This window comes from Salvia splendens, chromosome 17 (genome assembly GCF_004379255.2).
Source record: "Salvia splendens isolate huo1 chromosome 17, SspV2, whole genome shotgun sequence".
Lineage (NCBI taxonomy): Eukaryota > Viridiplantae > Streptophyta > Magnoliopsida > Lamiales > Lamiaceae > Salvia > Salvia splendens.
The window spans coordinates 989,344-1,004,296 of NC_056048.1; the positions used below are offsets into that span (position 1 = coordinate 989,344).

Sequence of the window (14,953 nt, forward strand, 5' to 3'; positions counted from 1 at the left end):
ATCGTGTATCGGACTGAATCCATTCAACCGAACAACATTCATAAGACTGGATTCATTCAAACCGAACAATGTAAAAAGGCTTGTAGGTATAGATATTAATATGTAGTTCGACATACATTACAAAAGCAAAAAAATCAAATCCATGTAATTTCTGTTCACTTGTTCTTTAATTTGAAGATGAATTCCGGGATCACGCGTTGCAGCAACCGATCTTTTTGACTGGTGGAGCATCGACGTTGATGGTTCGACCTTTTGGAAGCGCTGCCGGATCGTCGCCAACCTCAAGAGCTTTCCGGCTGACCACAGAGTATATCTGTGTGAGCACTTCCGTGAAAGCATTCTCAACATTCAAGGACTCAAGTGCCGATGTCTCCATGAAATAGGTCTTCTCCCTCTCGCCGAAACCTTGCCCGTCTTCGATCGAGACAGCCCGGAGGTGGCGCAGATCCGCCTTGTTGCCAACCACCATGATCACGAGGCTCTGGTCCGTGTAGTCTCGGAGCTCCTTCAGCCATCTCTCGACGCTTTCGAAAGTTACTTGCCGGGTGACGTCGTACACGATTAGCGCCCCGACCGCGCCTCGGTAGTAGGCACTGGTGATCGCGCGATATCTAGAGGCATAAGAAATGATAACAAATTGATTATATTATACTAACTTTCAGCATTTTCTAGAAAATATTCTGAATTTACGCATTTTCTCTTCGAAAACCGAGAAGTTTATGTCCCGTCGTACATAGTCTGGAACGATGAGCGTGACACACGGTTTTGTCTAGAAAAAATGTTTCGAATTTACGTTATACTATAGACTAATAGGTTAATCGTGTTATATGTTCCCAACCTTCACATTTTCGATATTTTTCCAGAAAACGCTAAATCCACCTAAGAATTTGACAATCTGACTCGTCATTTTGTTGGCAAGTCACGTCAAGTGGAACAATAGCCAAAACGATGAGTCAGCTCGTCGAATTCTTAAACTATTCATGTTTTTTATATTTTTTAGAAAATTCTAAATCCACGTAAGAATTTGGCAATCTGAGTCATCATTCTCTTGCCAAGTCACATCAAGCAAAACATAAATCAAACTTTTCGCAAAATGAGGGAAATTATCATGAAAATGCAAAAAATTAGTGAAAACGTGTTTTAGCAAAAAAACTGACCAAATTTATACAACCAAAAAGTCAAATCACATTTCATTCTTAAACATCAATCAATGAATCTCTGCTACTGTTAAATCAGCTAAACATCCAATCAAATCAACCTGATCTACATTCTACAAAATCACGAATTCGTTTGGAAAATACAACAAAAACGAAAATCAATCTGTTCGAATCCCCAAAACCCTAATTCTTCCCCCAATTGAGAAGAGAAATGAGAAAATAGAAGAACGATTACCGTTCCTGGCCGGCGGTATCCCAAATCTGAGCCTTGATGACCTTATCATCGACGCGAATGCTGCGCGTGGCGAATTCGACGCCGATGGTGGACTTGGAGTCCAAGCAGAACTCGTTGCGAGCGAATCGCGACAGCAGATTCGATTTTCCGACGCCGGAATCGCCGATCACCACCAGCTTGAAGAGGTAGTCGTAGTCGTCCTCCGCCGCTCTGTAGCCGCCCGCCATCTCCGCTTATCCAAATGCGTGCGTGTATGTGTGTGTATATATATATCGATTGGATTTGGATTTGGATTTGGATTTGCAAATTGCAATATCGTAGGGAATTTCCCGAGAGATTTGTGGGGATTTGTGAAGATGGTAAGTGGGAAAGAGCGATGAATGCGTAGTGCGAAGCAAAATTCTTGTAGATTTAGCGCCATTGATGCCAGAGTTAATGAACTCCATGTATATGTATAAAATCCTTGAAGAATCGTGAATAGTCAATAGTCTTTGTTGTTCAATGGTATGTTGAAATGAGAAACTATTGTATGCAGAATTATTTTATTACAGTTTAATTAAGTCTTGATTCTCATAGAATTTGATCCAATTCACTTAATTTTGCATTTAATGATGGAGTACATCTTATGTTACAATGCTGTGAATTTTATATTATGACTATGTATTTTTTTTTACTAAAATGACACATGTGTTATTCAATGACAATTATAATTAAGTAAATTTAATATTATGATAAATTAAATAATAATATTAGGATAAAGTAAATTCAGTAGTATTACAATGAAATGCAATTTCAAAATTATAAATGCATCACTAGATGTGAATATGGATCGATCCAATTGAAGGATTTTAACCTGTCACACCCACCCTCTTAAATAGTAAAGTTTTTGTATAAATGAACTAAGTACTTCCATTTCGAACAGTATTTAGAAAAATTCGATGAAAAGGAAGAGTGGCTTAATAGAGAGCGAGCCTATTAAATCAAAAACATAATGGATGAATTTAGTTAAAAAAATATAGAGTTTGTTATTTTTTCTTTTCGAAAATTTTAAGTAGATTCAGAGTAGAAAACTACTATTTCTATACATTTCCAGAATATTGATTGTAGTAATATTTGGTTAGGGCAGTGCAGCACATGTTAGTATCATATGTCCACCCCATGTGCACTCTTTGCATTTGAGAAAATACTGAAATTACACTGAGGACTAAATTACACCCCATGTGCACTCTTTACTTTGCATTCACTGAGGACGGTCACGGCGGCGGGTTTGATCCGATCGACGACGAGGAGCTTCGGAACATGTTTTCCGACGAGCTCGTCGCGGTCGGATCGTAGTCGAATCCGTCCAGCGTCAACCCCTCCACGCCGTCCGAACGAAGGGATTGAGAAGAGGGCCGCGACGGAGCTCCACCGCGTTCAGCCAAAGGCTGAACCGGTGGAGGTCGACAGCTCCGATAAAGCGGCGGAGGCGCCGCAGATAAATAAATCTTCCGGCAAAGCCCCCCGGAGATCCTAAGCGAATCAAAAGGTAAAATTCTGTTAAATTAATTTTGTCACTGTTTTTCTTTTAATAAATTGCAAATTTAATCAATAATTTTTGAAATCTTTAAACGAATAATTTTATTTTGACAAAAATCGACCATATTAATTTTTCGTACTTTATTCTCTTTTATATTTCATTTCATTTTTTTCTGTTTAGCAAAATACACTAAAATTAATTTTTCTCTATTAGCTTGAAAGGAAGAAGAAAATATTAAATTGTGCTAGGATCGTCGACTAAAATTAATTTTTCTCTATTAGCTTGAAAGGAAGAAGAAAATATTAAATTGTGTTAGGATCGTCGACTGCAACATTAGTTTGATATTGTCCGCTTTAGGTCAAGCCCGCACGAATTTGTTTTTGGGTCACTCCCAAAAGGCCTCAAACTAATTGGGGTTGGACATGAATTATATACACCTTCCAACTTCCCTCACTCATCCAATTGTGGGATAGGTTTGTAACCCAACAAATTGATCCCTCTATTAATTAGTATATCTAGATAAATAAATATTTACACCTTCTCTCCAAAAAAAAATTGTTTGTATTTTCATTTTGGTTTGCACATTAAAATTAGTCACATTCTATTAAACGAGACATGACTCATATCCACTATAAATATTGAAAAAATGTTTTGTAAATATTGTATTGTCCACTGCAAATAGTTTTGGTAGTGGACGGAAGCAATATTCATTATGTTAAGTATTTTGTCAATTATTCAATTTTAATATGCATAATAGTAATAATTTTATTAAACTCTCCTGCAGAATCATGGCAAACAGGCAGTCAGCCCAGAGGTCAAGAGTGAGAAAGCTGCAATACATTTCCGAGCTTGAAAGGAGTGTTACAACATTACAGGCACATCAAATAATTAAATAACATAGTTAAATGTTTATTTCATAGTTAAATGTTTATTTCTCTTTTCATGCTAATTAATTGCCAAAAAAGTAATTATGATAATATTATAGACAGAGGTATCTGCATTGTCGCCAACAGTAGCATTTCTGGACCATCAAAGGCTGCTATTGAATGTGGATAACTCTGCTATTAAGCAGAGGCTAGCAACATTGGCTCAAGACAAAATATTCAAAGATGGTAACCATATTCTATTTTTCAATTATAAAAAAATGTTCTATAATATTTCAGCTCGTCTTGGGTCAGAAGTCTCATTTTTATTAACTCAATTCATTGCATTATAAATTTTGTAATATAGTAGGGATGAGGCTCACCTTTCACTCGTTTATTTCTCTTGGATTACACACCCAATTAATTCATTAAAATCTACGTGAAACTATGAAATTTAGTCAAATTTAGTGATATACACACCCAATTAACAACCCATTTAATCTGTGAAATTTAGACAAATTCCAATAGTCACAAAAGATTTGAAAGTGAAATGTTAAATCACGAAGTTTTAACTTTTTTCAATTGTCTCATTTGTGTACAAATTGACATCTTTTGGTGATACTCAAACGATACCGATGTTTCAGATACGATGTCAACATATAACAATAATGTCAATACAATATCTTATTTAAACTCGGTTCGCATTTATATGATGCAAATTGATGACATTCGTATGTTTTTATCATGGTTGACATTTTTATAAAGAAAGTTGACATTTATATATTTTAATCTTGGTGATTCATTCTCGTAAATCCAACCATCAATATTAGATTGTTATCCACAAAGATAGTTTAGTAGGGCTCTACCTAACTATTAGTGCCAATATTACATGTTAGCATACTTATAAGGGTAACATATGTTGCTCTTCATATTTTTTATTTAATAGTTTTGTAACACATCCAAAAATTAGGATTGTAGAACATGAATATGCATTTACCTTCCAAAAATCCAAAATAAATCTCTCTCTCGCCATGGAAGCACACAATATCTAGGCTAACATTACAAACAACTTAACAACACATTCCACATACCTAAAACAGCTTCCTTTTCCTGATCATGAAACTGGACGACCGGATGACCTCATCGTCGGCAAGTAGTGTGTCGGAGAGAATTTTCAACGACTCGGGCTTGGTGAAGTAGGTGAAGAGAAGGTAGATCCCATCCATGTACGTGTTCGTCTCTCCGGCCTTGTTCTTCTTCTTGATGCTGTACGCGAGTGGGATCACGCCACGATTGAACACCTCAACGTACATCCCACCACCTGCTACAAGCAACTGCAAAACAACCCACATTTAACAGAGTTTTACATACACCATAACTTGCTTAAATGAATATTCGCCCTAAATTGGTCAGGCTGAAGCGCAATTTAGTTGGTAAGACGCTTCTCATTTGCTAGCTTAAAGTATTGTTTTGCTCTTAAATAAGATGAATTTGCTTTAGTTCACAATGAGAACCTTCGTGACCGTCAATAAATACAACGTAGAGTTGATCGTCTTACAAATGATACATATATGAAACCACATAGAGAAAACTATTGATTCTCATTTTGAACTTCAGATTTATAGGAATGAGATACTATCAACGTATTTACATCAATCCTACGAAATTTCCAACCACCAAAATGTAAACATTGGAAACCACATTCCCCACAACCTCAATCCCATCCAATTTCACACCAACACAAAAACTATAAACCCAATGTTGTAAAATTATAACATAATTCACCATAATCATCTAAAGGTCTATTTGTAAGGGTAGATGACTCCGCTATCTTGAGGTTATCTGATCTAAAATGACCTATAATTTTTGTTCTTACCACGTTTTTACCTTATCTATCTATACTACATTTATGACAACTATCTATCAATCGACTCAATTTCTCAATTAATGGTTCCCTAAATACGTCGATAGAATCTCATTCCTATAAACCGTTCTCTAACACTCACTTGGAACACGATCAACTCAACTTCAAATTCATCGATAACAGGAACGCAATTACACTTCGTTCTTGATTCACCCAAAACTTCTTAAAAATCAACAAAATAAACAAAATTCATTACCTCTTCATATTTTTGAGTGAATGTGAGGCGCTCGTCCTCCGACATGTCGGGGCGGAGGACGACCATGGTCTCGTACTTCCGGAGCCCGGGTGAGCACTGCGGCTCCTCCTTGTCCTCCGCCTCCGGCGGCGCGTCGCCGCCTTCGAGGTCCCTCTCGAAGTAAGCGAGGTCGAATTCGGCTGTGAAAGCCGAATTCGGCCTCGCTCTTCCCGGGGTTCGGATTTTGAGGGAGGAGAAGGCGGAGAGGGAAGTGAGGGAGGGTGGCGGCTTCGACACCGTGAGAGCACACGACGGTGGAGATGCTGAAGAAGCCATTGTTGTTTTGTTTGGATTTGGAGCGGTTGTGATTTCTAGTTGGTAGATAAGGTGGTCAAAGTTAAACGCGACTTTACTTTGCTCAAAACGCGACTTTTCTATTGGAATCTCAAACTCATTCTTGTATAGTAAAATAAAAGTAAGAATTTAAAGTTAAGGATTGAGGAAATAGAACTCGTGACATTTAGACACGATTGAAAAATTAAGTACTCTGGATATACTATCATAATATGTAATTGGTGTTAATTTTTATGTTATTATTTAATTAACATATTTGTTTCATAAACTAATATATTGATTTATGTTTTTCATCACGCCACACACCAATAGGCACTCGAACGACCCTTATGAAAATTGTATGTGACGACAATCTTCTATGTTATAGTAATATTAACAAGCTTATATTTTTTACTATCTTTTACCTTAAAAAGAAACAAAACAAGAAAAAAAATCCTTAAACTAGACAACTAATTGCTTTATTAATCTTAGAAATATCTCTTTTGCACATTATTTATCATCCAAGGTCCCGTAGCTCAGTTGGTTAGAGCGTTGGTCTTATGAGCCGAAGGTCGCGGGTTCGAGCCCCGCCGGGACCAATCGGATCTGTTAATATTTTTTATTGTTTTAAAATAAAATAATATAAAATACTACACAACTCTATTAAAAAATTTTGTTAGCATTTTTTCCTATATTACAACCTTGGGCTTCCATAATGTTTTATTGGGAAAATGATATAAAACATTTGTCACCTAAGCATCAAAACAACGTGATAAGGAACCAAAAAGATAAGGAGATTGAGCTGCGAACAACAATGAATATGACTATACCACATAGCATGATTAAAATTTCTATAACTACTAAGTATTTTTCCAAGTAAAAGAGACTATGGATCAATGGCGGATCCAAAAAATGGAAACTCATGGAGTCAGAGACAGGTCATTGCTTATGTCGGAAGGCAAAGAGAGTGCGATAGTCGTTGCTGGCAATAGAAGACAAATGGCGAATAAAACTAAAAATCAGTCCTATAAGGTTGGGATAGAGCCACCGCACCATGGGGTCAACGACATCTCCAAATTACGAATTAAGATGCTATTCTTCACTCTTCTAGGACTCATGCGGCGAATTAAGATGTACCAACAACCATTGACAGATAGTCACCATGCCTATGCAAAACATTTTATTTATCTTTTTTTAAATTTACTTCTTGTTGTTTGTGTGTGAGGTAAGACAGCATTTAAACTAGATTTCAAAAGATTTTAAAGGCACTGCAGGGTAGGGGACCATGAATACATTGATGACTAAGTTCCAAATATTGATGTGTGTGTAATAAGAGGGCATCTTCTTTATTTTGCCATCTCATTTCTTAGCCCATTGGATCTTCTAGTATTGTTCACTGAGGCACGATGCAAGTCTCATTTACTGAAACATACCTCATATTTGAAGAAACTAGTTGTGGTCTTATTTATTGAAAGTGTATCCCACAAGTAGAGGAGAGATACTAACTAAATGCGGTCTCATTCATTGAAGCATACCCCATACATAGTTCAATTTCTTTTTACTTCACAAATTCGATACAGTATAACTCAATTCGTACTAGTATTTAGTTTGATCTTATTCGTTGAAGCATATCTGACATGTAAAAGGAGATCAATCAAACCTAGGGATGTTCTATCTGAAAACTAATTGATAATAGGAGGAGCGACCCTTATCCGGCCTGACTCGGGGGGCTTGATGTTGGTGGAAAACGACCATTATCCGAACGCTCCCCAACACCCGAGTACGGATGGAGACGGGGAAGGATGAGTAGCTTTACCTATTCCTTTTGTTGGACTAAAGAAGTTGATGAGCTTTCAAGTAGTAAAAGCAAAATAAGAAATAATTAATGACTTCCAACTATCCCTTTGACACCATTAATTTCTCTTCAAGAAACAACGTAATTATTCCTAGTTGTCTCATCTAAATTATAATCCTACTAATAAACAGCTCAAAGTAATTGTATTTTTTTCATAGAAAATGCCAGATTAATGGCATTCAATAAAATAAAATTCAAACTCACTTGATCAAACCTCAAGCAACATGACATAACACCAAATTAAAAGCAGTTATTGAGTTGAATACATGACACTAAACATACTAAAAACAAAGTAGCAGACGAGAAACGAAACAATACATTACACGTAGACGATCAGAGTATCTCGATCTTCTTCCTCGTCTTCCGCACAAATTCTCGATCGCTCTAATTAAAATTATTGTAATATCCATTAGACAGACACGAATAAAGATCTAGATTCATAACGGATACTATTCCATATTTAAAATTTTAAATTTTAAACACAACCGTTAGAGAACTTACTTACTTATCAGTGACGAGAGCCGGAGGAGGCGGAGGACGGCTTATCGGAATAGCCGCTGCCGCGCTCGTCCTCGTTTCGCGCGTGGATGGCGAATCCGGAGAAGCCGGAGGCGAATGGATCGGCGGCGGATGAATCCATCCAGGCGCGAATTGAAGGTGTGTTATTGGACTGAAGGGTTCCCCTCTGTGAAACAAATTGATTTTGACCTAACATTTGCTGAAATTGGTGGTGCTCCGCCCATCCTTCGATTCCGATCTGAATCGGATTCTGCTGCGGCGGCGGCGGCTGGTGGTGGTGGAGGAGAATCGGCTCCTGAAAAGACTGCAGCGAGAGCCTCAAATCCTGGCTCCGGAGCAAATCGGAGTCGGCGAAGGTGTGAAACAGCCGCATCGCGGCGGATCCGCCTTCCGCCGCCGGGAAACACGAATTGGCGGCGTCGGCGGCGGCGGAGGGGTCGAGAGAGGGCGGAGGGAAGGCGGAATTGGAATTGCCGGCGTCGGCGGAGGGGGTGGGGTGCCAGGGGGGGAGCTGAGCGAGGTCGTCGATGGCGGATTTGGCGTGGCGGAGGAGCCAATCGACGGCCTTGCTGGGGCGGTCGTAGCCGAGGCGGTCCTGGACGTCGTAGAATTGGATGGCGGTGTTGGCGGCGAGGCGGACGCGGCGGTCGCGGGGGCCCTTGGCGGTGGAGACCTTGCTGTGGCGGTCCTTTTTGCCGGTGGAGCGGACGATGTAGCCGCCGTCCACCGCCACGATCTCGCCGCCGGCGTTCCTCATAAGCGCGAAAAAATCAGCTGTGGAATAATGTTTGGATTATAAAATATTTCATTTAAAGTGATGAATCCGCGAATTTCTGATGTTTGTGAATGCTGGTAGAGAATAAAGATCACGACACAAAGGATTTACGTGGTTCGATTTACTGAGGTAAATCTACGTCCACGGGAAGAAAAGAGGGCAGAGTTGTATTGCTTGATCTGTTTTCTACAGCTTACAAATACAAACTTGCTATTTGATATTTTATCTCTAGAGAAAAATGAGAGAATCCCCTAATCTATCTGATCTAAGTTCTATTTATACATTGAACTAAGATCGTGGCTTGCGTCACCACTAATGATGGTTGTGGATGTCGTGGAGGTCATGCGATCCTGCATGGGCCCACTATCCTGCATGAGTTAATGACTGCTTGACACCACTAAATAGATCGTGGGTGTAGTGGAGATCGTGGAGGTTCTGACATGAGTTGACTACCTCCCAGTTCGGTCAAATACTGAGACCGAACTGCTGAACTATTGCCGAGCAGCTTTTGCCGATCTGAGAGTAAAGCTTGATTGGTCGGCTTTTACCGAGCTGTAGGCTGGGACCGAACTCTTTGGTAATGCCGAACTGATTGGTTGGCTTTTACCGAGCTGTAGGCTGGGGCCGAACTCTTTGGTAATGCCGATCTGATACTCTTCCTTGGGCTTTGGGCTGATGGGCCGTCACTGCTGTCGGGCTTGTTTAGTCCGTACTCCATCACTACCCCCCCCGAAAAGCGAAGTGAATCACTTCGGCGAAGCGAGTCACTTCGGCATTCTGGATAAAGGTACGGGGTAAGTTGATGTTTGTCCTCGGTCTTATGAAGTAAACTTCTTTGACCGGACTCGTCTTTGGTCTGATGAAATAAACATCTTTGACCGGACTCGTCTTTGGTCTGATGAAATAAACATCTTTGACCGGACTCGTCTTTGGTCTGATGAAATAAACATCTTTGACCGGACTCGTCTTTGGTCTGATGAAATAAACATCTTTGACCGGACTCGTCTTTGGTCTGATGAAATAAACATCTTTGACCGGACTCGTCTTTGGTCTGATGAAATAAACTTCTTTGACCGGACTCGTCTTTGGTCTGATGAAATAAACATCTTTGACCGGACTCGTATTTGGTCTGATGAAATAAACATCTTTGACCGGACTCGTCTTTGGTCTGATGAAATAAACATCTTTGACCGGACTCGTCTTTGGTCTGATGAAATAAACATCTTTGACCGGACTCGTCTTTGGTCTGATGAAATAAACATCTTTGACCGGACTCGTCTTTGGTCTGATGAAATAAACATCTTTGACCGGACTCGTCTTTGGTCTGATGAAATAAACATCTTTGACCGGACTCGTCTTTGGTCTGATGAAATAAACATCTTGTTTAAGCCGAATTGTGGTCTTGTATCCTCTTTAGAAGCTTGGACTCACAATCGTTGGCTTGCAGCTCGTTTCAGACGAACTGCTTGTTTAAGCCGAATTGTGGTCTTGTATCCTCTTTAGAAGCTTTGACTCACAATCGTTGGCTTGCAGCTCGTTTCAGACGAACTGCTTGTTTAAGCCGAATTGTGGTCTTGTATCCTCTTTAGAAGCTTGGACTCACAATCGTTGGCTTGCAGCTCGTTTCAGACGAACTGCTTGTTTAAGCCGAATTGTGGTCTTGTATCCTCTTTAGAAGTGTTAAGGACTTAATCCCTAACGATCCGATAAAACGGACAATAACGAGATAAAGATAATCCGGCGCCCGTGAGGGTCGGCGGAGATAAAGATCTGGGCGGCTGTGCGCGGGTTCCAACCCGTCGGGCAACGGCTACAGATCAGATATACGTTCCGGCTGTGCGCGGAGACCTTCCGTCGGGCAGCAGGTAGCGTAGGGAATTATGGATTCAAAGCATAACTCGAGGCATTTGGCCAAAATAATATATTTGTTGATGGATGATTAAATATGATAACAAGCTCTCCTATTTATAATACTAGAATACTACCCTAACTTATTGAATAAGAAAACTAAGATATGGAAAAGATTTGCTAAATCCCTATAATATCTAAACTAAATAAATATAATATAGGTTCGTATCAACTCCCCCACGGTTAAAATCCACCTTGTCCTCAAGGTGGGAACCACGAAGCTACGAAGAGTTGAAAGAAGCAGCTTTGGCGATTTATCTCCTCCTGGATCAAATGCCCACCGAATAGTTGGGCGTCTCCCTTCATCATTTCCACCCAAAATCACCAATAGAGAACCGTGTTGGGTATAAGATATGGTGGACACCCCCGCCACATTGTTGTCACGACAATTCAACGCTGAAATGAAAAGTTTTGCCACACCTCCATGAATGCTCAAACACGGCGTGTCATTTCCCGGAGGAATCAACCTTGCATCTTTGTCGAACGATGTTGATCGATGATTCATATTTGGATCATCACTGACATTCAAATCCACATTGACACAAGCAATTACGGGCAAATCGGTATAAGCACTATCTCCTTTCTTGCCCCAACAATTTCCAACGACATTTTTGGATGACACTTGAACAACATTGAGTGAGGCGATTATCTTCTCCACTTCACCAATAGAACCATCCTCCTCTTTATCTACTAGCAATGTCTCCTCCTTTTCACCAATCTTCTCATCATATACCCCAACGAGCACTTGTGGTGGCTCATTGTCGTTCTTGACAATCCCTTTGTTCTTGATGAACTCTCCAGGGGACTCGTTGTTTGGAACATCAGGAGGAGCGCCATCATTGTGAACATCGGTAATGTCATTGGGAACCTCAACACCGAATACTATCGTGGGAGTATTATCAGTTTTTTCTTCGGCTAAATTCTCATCTTGAATGTTCTTCTCAAACGACCCGTTCAAACTGGCGAGCAAAGCGGCTTGCTCTAACCTATAAATACGTAATTTCTCATTGTAATCGTCTAAGGCCGCTTGTTGGACAGGAGTGAGTGATTGAACCATGAGATTGGGAGTATTGGGTAGACCACACTGCTTCCCCGAATCAATAAACTTGCTGGACTGTTGTGGCCGATGCGTGACGCCGGACCGTGGCGGGGCAACGACAGTCAACGGAGCTGTGCCGTGACTCAGAAATCGGTCGGACCGCGGTGACCGGTATGTAGGCTGCTCGGCGCGGCCATTATGAAGATGTTGGTGTCGCCTCGGATACTCCTCAAGCTTCTCGAAGCGGTGATCTGTGTCGTCGCTCCAAGCCTCGAATTTGTCCAATATGTCCAAAACGCGATCTAGTTTACTGGAAACGGGTTCCTGCCTGTACTTGGGTGGCGGCTGATCATACACCGAGACCTCGTTGAAGGGGCGTTGCCTTGGTGTCTCTCGATAGACAGGTGTGTCCCAACAAGTAGGTCGGCGCTTGGGCGGTGATGGTGAGTACATATCTAGCTCGTAGGATGAAGAATGTTGATATGCAGTGGTCCGACGGGTGCATGGTGGGTCCCAGCAAGTGGGCTGTCTCCGACGGGTGCAGGGTGGGTCCCAGCAAGTGGGCTGTCGGGTGTGGCAGGGGTAAAACGGCTGCACGGGTTGAGGGAAATTGTATTTACGATGGCAATAGCCGGCGTAGTCGTATGACATGTCGACGGACTGAATCGTGGTTGTGGTAGAAATGGTGGTGATGATCGTCTGACTTCGACGCGGCACGCGGGAATCCTTCACTTCGGGCGTTGCAGAAGTAGAGTTGTCCGGCGGCTAGAGCTCGGCGGACAGGCGGGGCTCGACAACCAAAGCAGTTACTGTCGCGGAATGTTTTCCGTCGGGCAGTGGTGTAGCTTTGGTTCGAGATGGTGGGAGGGTGAGCTCACGATGAAAGCACCAGTTGTTAAGGACTTAATCCCTAACGATCCGATAAAACGGACAATAACGAGATAAAGATAATCCGGCGCCCGTGAGGGTCGGCGGAGATAAAGATCTGGGCGGCTGTGCGCGGGTTCCAACCCGTCGGGCAACGGCTACAGATCAGATATACGTTCCGGCTGTGCGCGGAGACCTTCCGTCGGGCAGCAGGTAGCGTAGGGAATTATGGATTCAAAGCATAACTCGAGGCATTTGGCCAAAATAATATATTTGTTGATGGATGATTAAATATGATAACAAGCTCTCCTATTTATAATACTAGAATACTACCCTAACTTATTGAATAAGAAAACTAAGATATGGAAAAGATTTGCTAAATCCCTATAATATCTAAACTAAATAAATATAATATAGGTTCGTATCACTTGGACTCACAATCGTTGGCTTGCAGCTCGTTTCAGACGAACTGCTTGTTTAAGCCGAATTGTGGTCTTGTATCCTCTTTAGAAGCTTGGACTCACAATCGTTAGCTTGCAGCTCGTTTCAGACGAACTGCTTGTTTAAGCCGAATTGTGGTCTTGTATCCTCTTTAGAAGCTTGGACTCACAATCGTTAGCTTGCAGCTCGTTTCAGACGAACTGCTTGTTTAAGCCGAATTGTGGTCTTGTATCCTCTTTAGAAGCTTGGACTCACAATCGTTAGCTTATTGCAGTTCGTTTCAGACGAACTGACATCTCTTCGGTACGGAGGAGATGGAGTTCTCCTGTGGTTCCGGTACCGAGGAGGAACAGGAACATGTCGGGGTTGAGGATTCTTCTTCCTGGAAGACACGGCACTACTGCGGTAGTGACTTTCATGTCTGGATGAGGAAGGAGAATCCACCGTTGTCTTCTCCGGCTGTTGGCTCTTCTGCAGGAAGGTTAAGAACTCCTCCTGCTTCTCGGCCAAGAACAGCTTGACAGCTTCATTTAAATCGGGCTGCTGGGAAGACTCGGTGTGATCTGGTATGCATTTTTTTGGTAGAAGAGGATCAAAAACTCGCTTTATCACAAATTTGGTTCTCTGTTTCCCACAGACGGCGCCAGTGATGAATCCGCGAATTTCTGATGTTTGTGAATGCTGGTAGAGAATAAAGATCACGACACAAAGGATTTACGTGGTTCGATTTACTGAGGTAAATCTACGTCCACGGGAAGAAAAGAGGGCAGAGTTGTATTGCTTGATCTGTTTTCTACAGCTTACAAATACAAACTTGCTATTTGATATTTTATCTCTAGAGAAAAATGAGAGAATCCCCTAATCTATCTGATCTAAGTTCTATTTATACATTGAACTAAGATCGTGGCTTGCGTCACCACTAATGATGGTTGTGGATGTCGTGGAGGTCATGCGATCCTGCATGGGCCCACTATCCTGCATGAGTTAATGACTGCTTGACACCACTAAATAGATCGTGGGTGTAGTGGAGATCGTGGAGGTTCTGACATGAGTTGACTACCTCCCAGTTCGGTCAAATACTGAGACCGAACTGCTGAACTATTGCCGAGCAGCTTTTGCCGATCTGAGAGTAAAGCTTGATTGGTCGGCTTTTACCGAGCTGTAGGCTGGGACCGAACTCTTTGGTAATGCCGAACTGATTGGTTGGCTTTTACCGAGCTGTAGGCTGGGGCCGAACTCTTTGGTAATGCCGATCTGATACTCTTCCTTGGGCTTTGGGCTGATGGGCCGTCACTGCTGTCGGGCTTGTTTAGTCCGTACTCCATCATAAAGGAAATGCACTA

The 14,953-nt window shown here is 41.4% G+C and overlaps 4 protein-coding genes and 1 non-coding gene across 6 annotated transcripts; 2 read left to right on the plus strand and 3 right to left on the minus strand.

The window, feature by feature from the left end:
* Positions 1–67: 67 nt before the first annotated feature.
* Positions 68–1,959, minus strand: LOC121774184 (ras-related protein Rab11B-like). The gene is made up of 2 exons (XM_042171100.1): positions 1,393–1,959; positions 68–611 (listed from the first exon to the last, which is right to left on the minus strand). The coding sequence occupies exons 1-2, from the start codon at positions 1,617–1,619 to the stop codon at positions 191–193; spliced, it is 648 nt and encodes a 215-aa protein (XP_042027034.1). The 5' UTR covers positions 1,620–1,959; the 3' UTR covers positions 68–190.
* Positions 1,960–2,610: 651 nt separating this feature from the next.
* LOC121775375 (basic leucine zipper 61-like) lies at positions 2,611–4,437 on the plus strand. Its single transcript, XM_042172455.1, has 5 exons — positions 2,611–2,715; positions 2,892–2,920; positions 3,696–3,786; positions 3,897–4,084; positions 4,419–4,437. Exons 1-5 carry the CDS (start codon positions 2,611–2,613, stop codon positions 4,435–4,437), a joined length of 432 nt encoding a protein of 143 aa, XP_042028389.1.
* A 303-nt stretch (positions 4,438–4,740) lies between these two features.
* On the minus strand, positions 4,741–6,245 carry LOC121773735 (30S ribosomal protein S6 alpha, chloroplastic-like). The gene is made up of 2 exons (XM_042170650.1): positions 5,895–6,245; positions 4,741–5,108 (listed from the first exon to the last, which is right to left on the minus strand). Exons 1-2 carry the CDS (start codon positions 6,207–6,209, stop codon positions 4,866–4,868), a joined length of 558 nt encoding a protein of 185 aa, XP_042026584.1. The 5' UTR covers positions 6,210–6,245; the 3' UTR covers positions 4,741–4,865.
* A 486-nt stretch (positions 6,246–6,731) lies between these two features.
* On the plus strand, positions 6,732–6,805 carry TRNAI-UAU. The gene has a single exon. It is a non-coding gene; the product is annotated as a tRNA-Ile (tRNA).
* Positions 6,806–8,182: 1,377 nt separating this feature from the next.
* On the minus strand, positions 8,183–9,388 carry LOC121773814 (transcription factor TCP4-like). Of its 2 annotated transcripts, none has more exons than XM_042170727.1 (2): positions 8,563–9,388; positions 8,183–8,445 (listed from the first exon to the last, which is right to left on the minus strand). In XM_042170727.1, the coding sequence occupies exon 1, from the start codon at positions 9,335–9,337 to the stop codon at positions 8,570–8,572; it is 768 nt and encodes a 255-aa protein (XP_042026661.1). In that variant the 5' UTR covers positions 9,338–9,388; the 3' UTR covers positions 8,183–8,445; positions 8,563–8,569. The 2 variants fall into 2 exon arrangements, with proteins under 2 accessions (XP_042026661.1, XP_042026660.1); XM_042170726.1 differs by having other exon boundaries at positions 8,567–9,380.
* Positions 9,389–14,953: the final 5,565 nt, after the last annotated feature.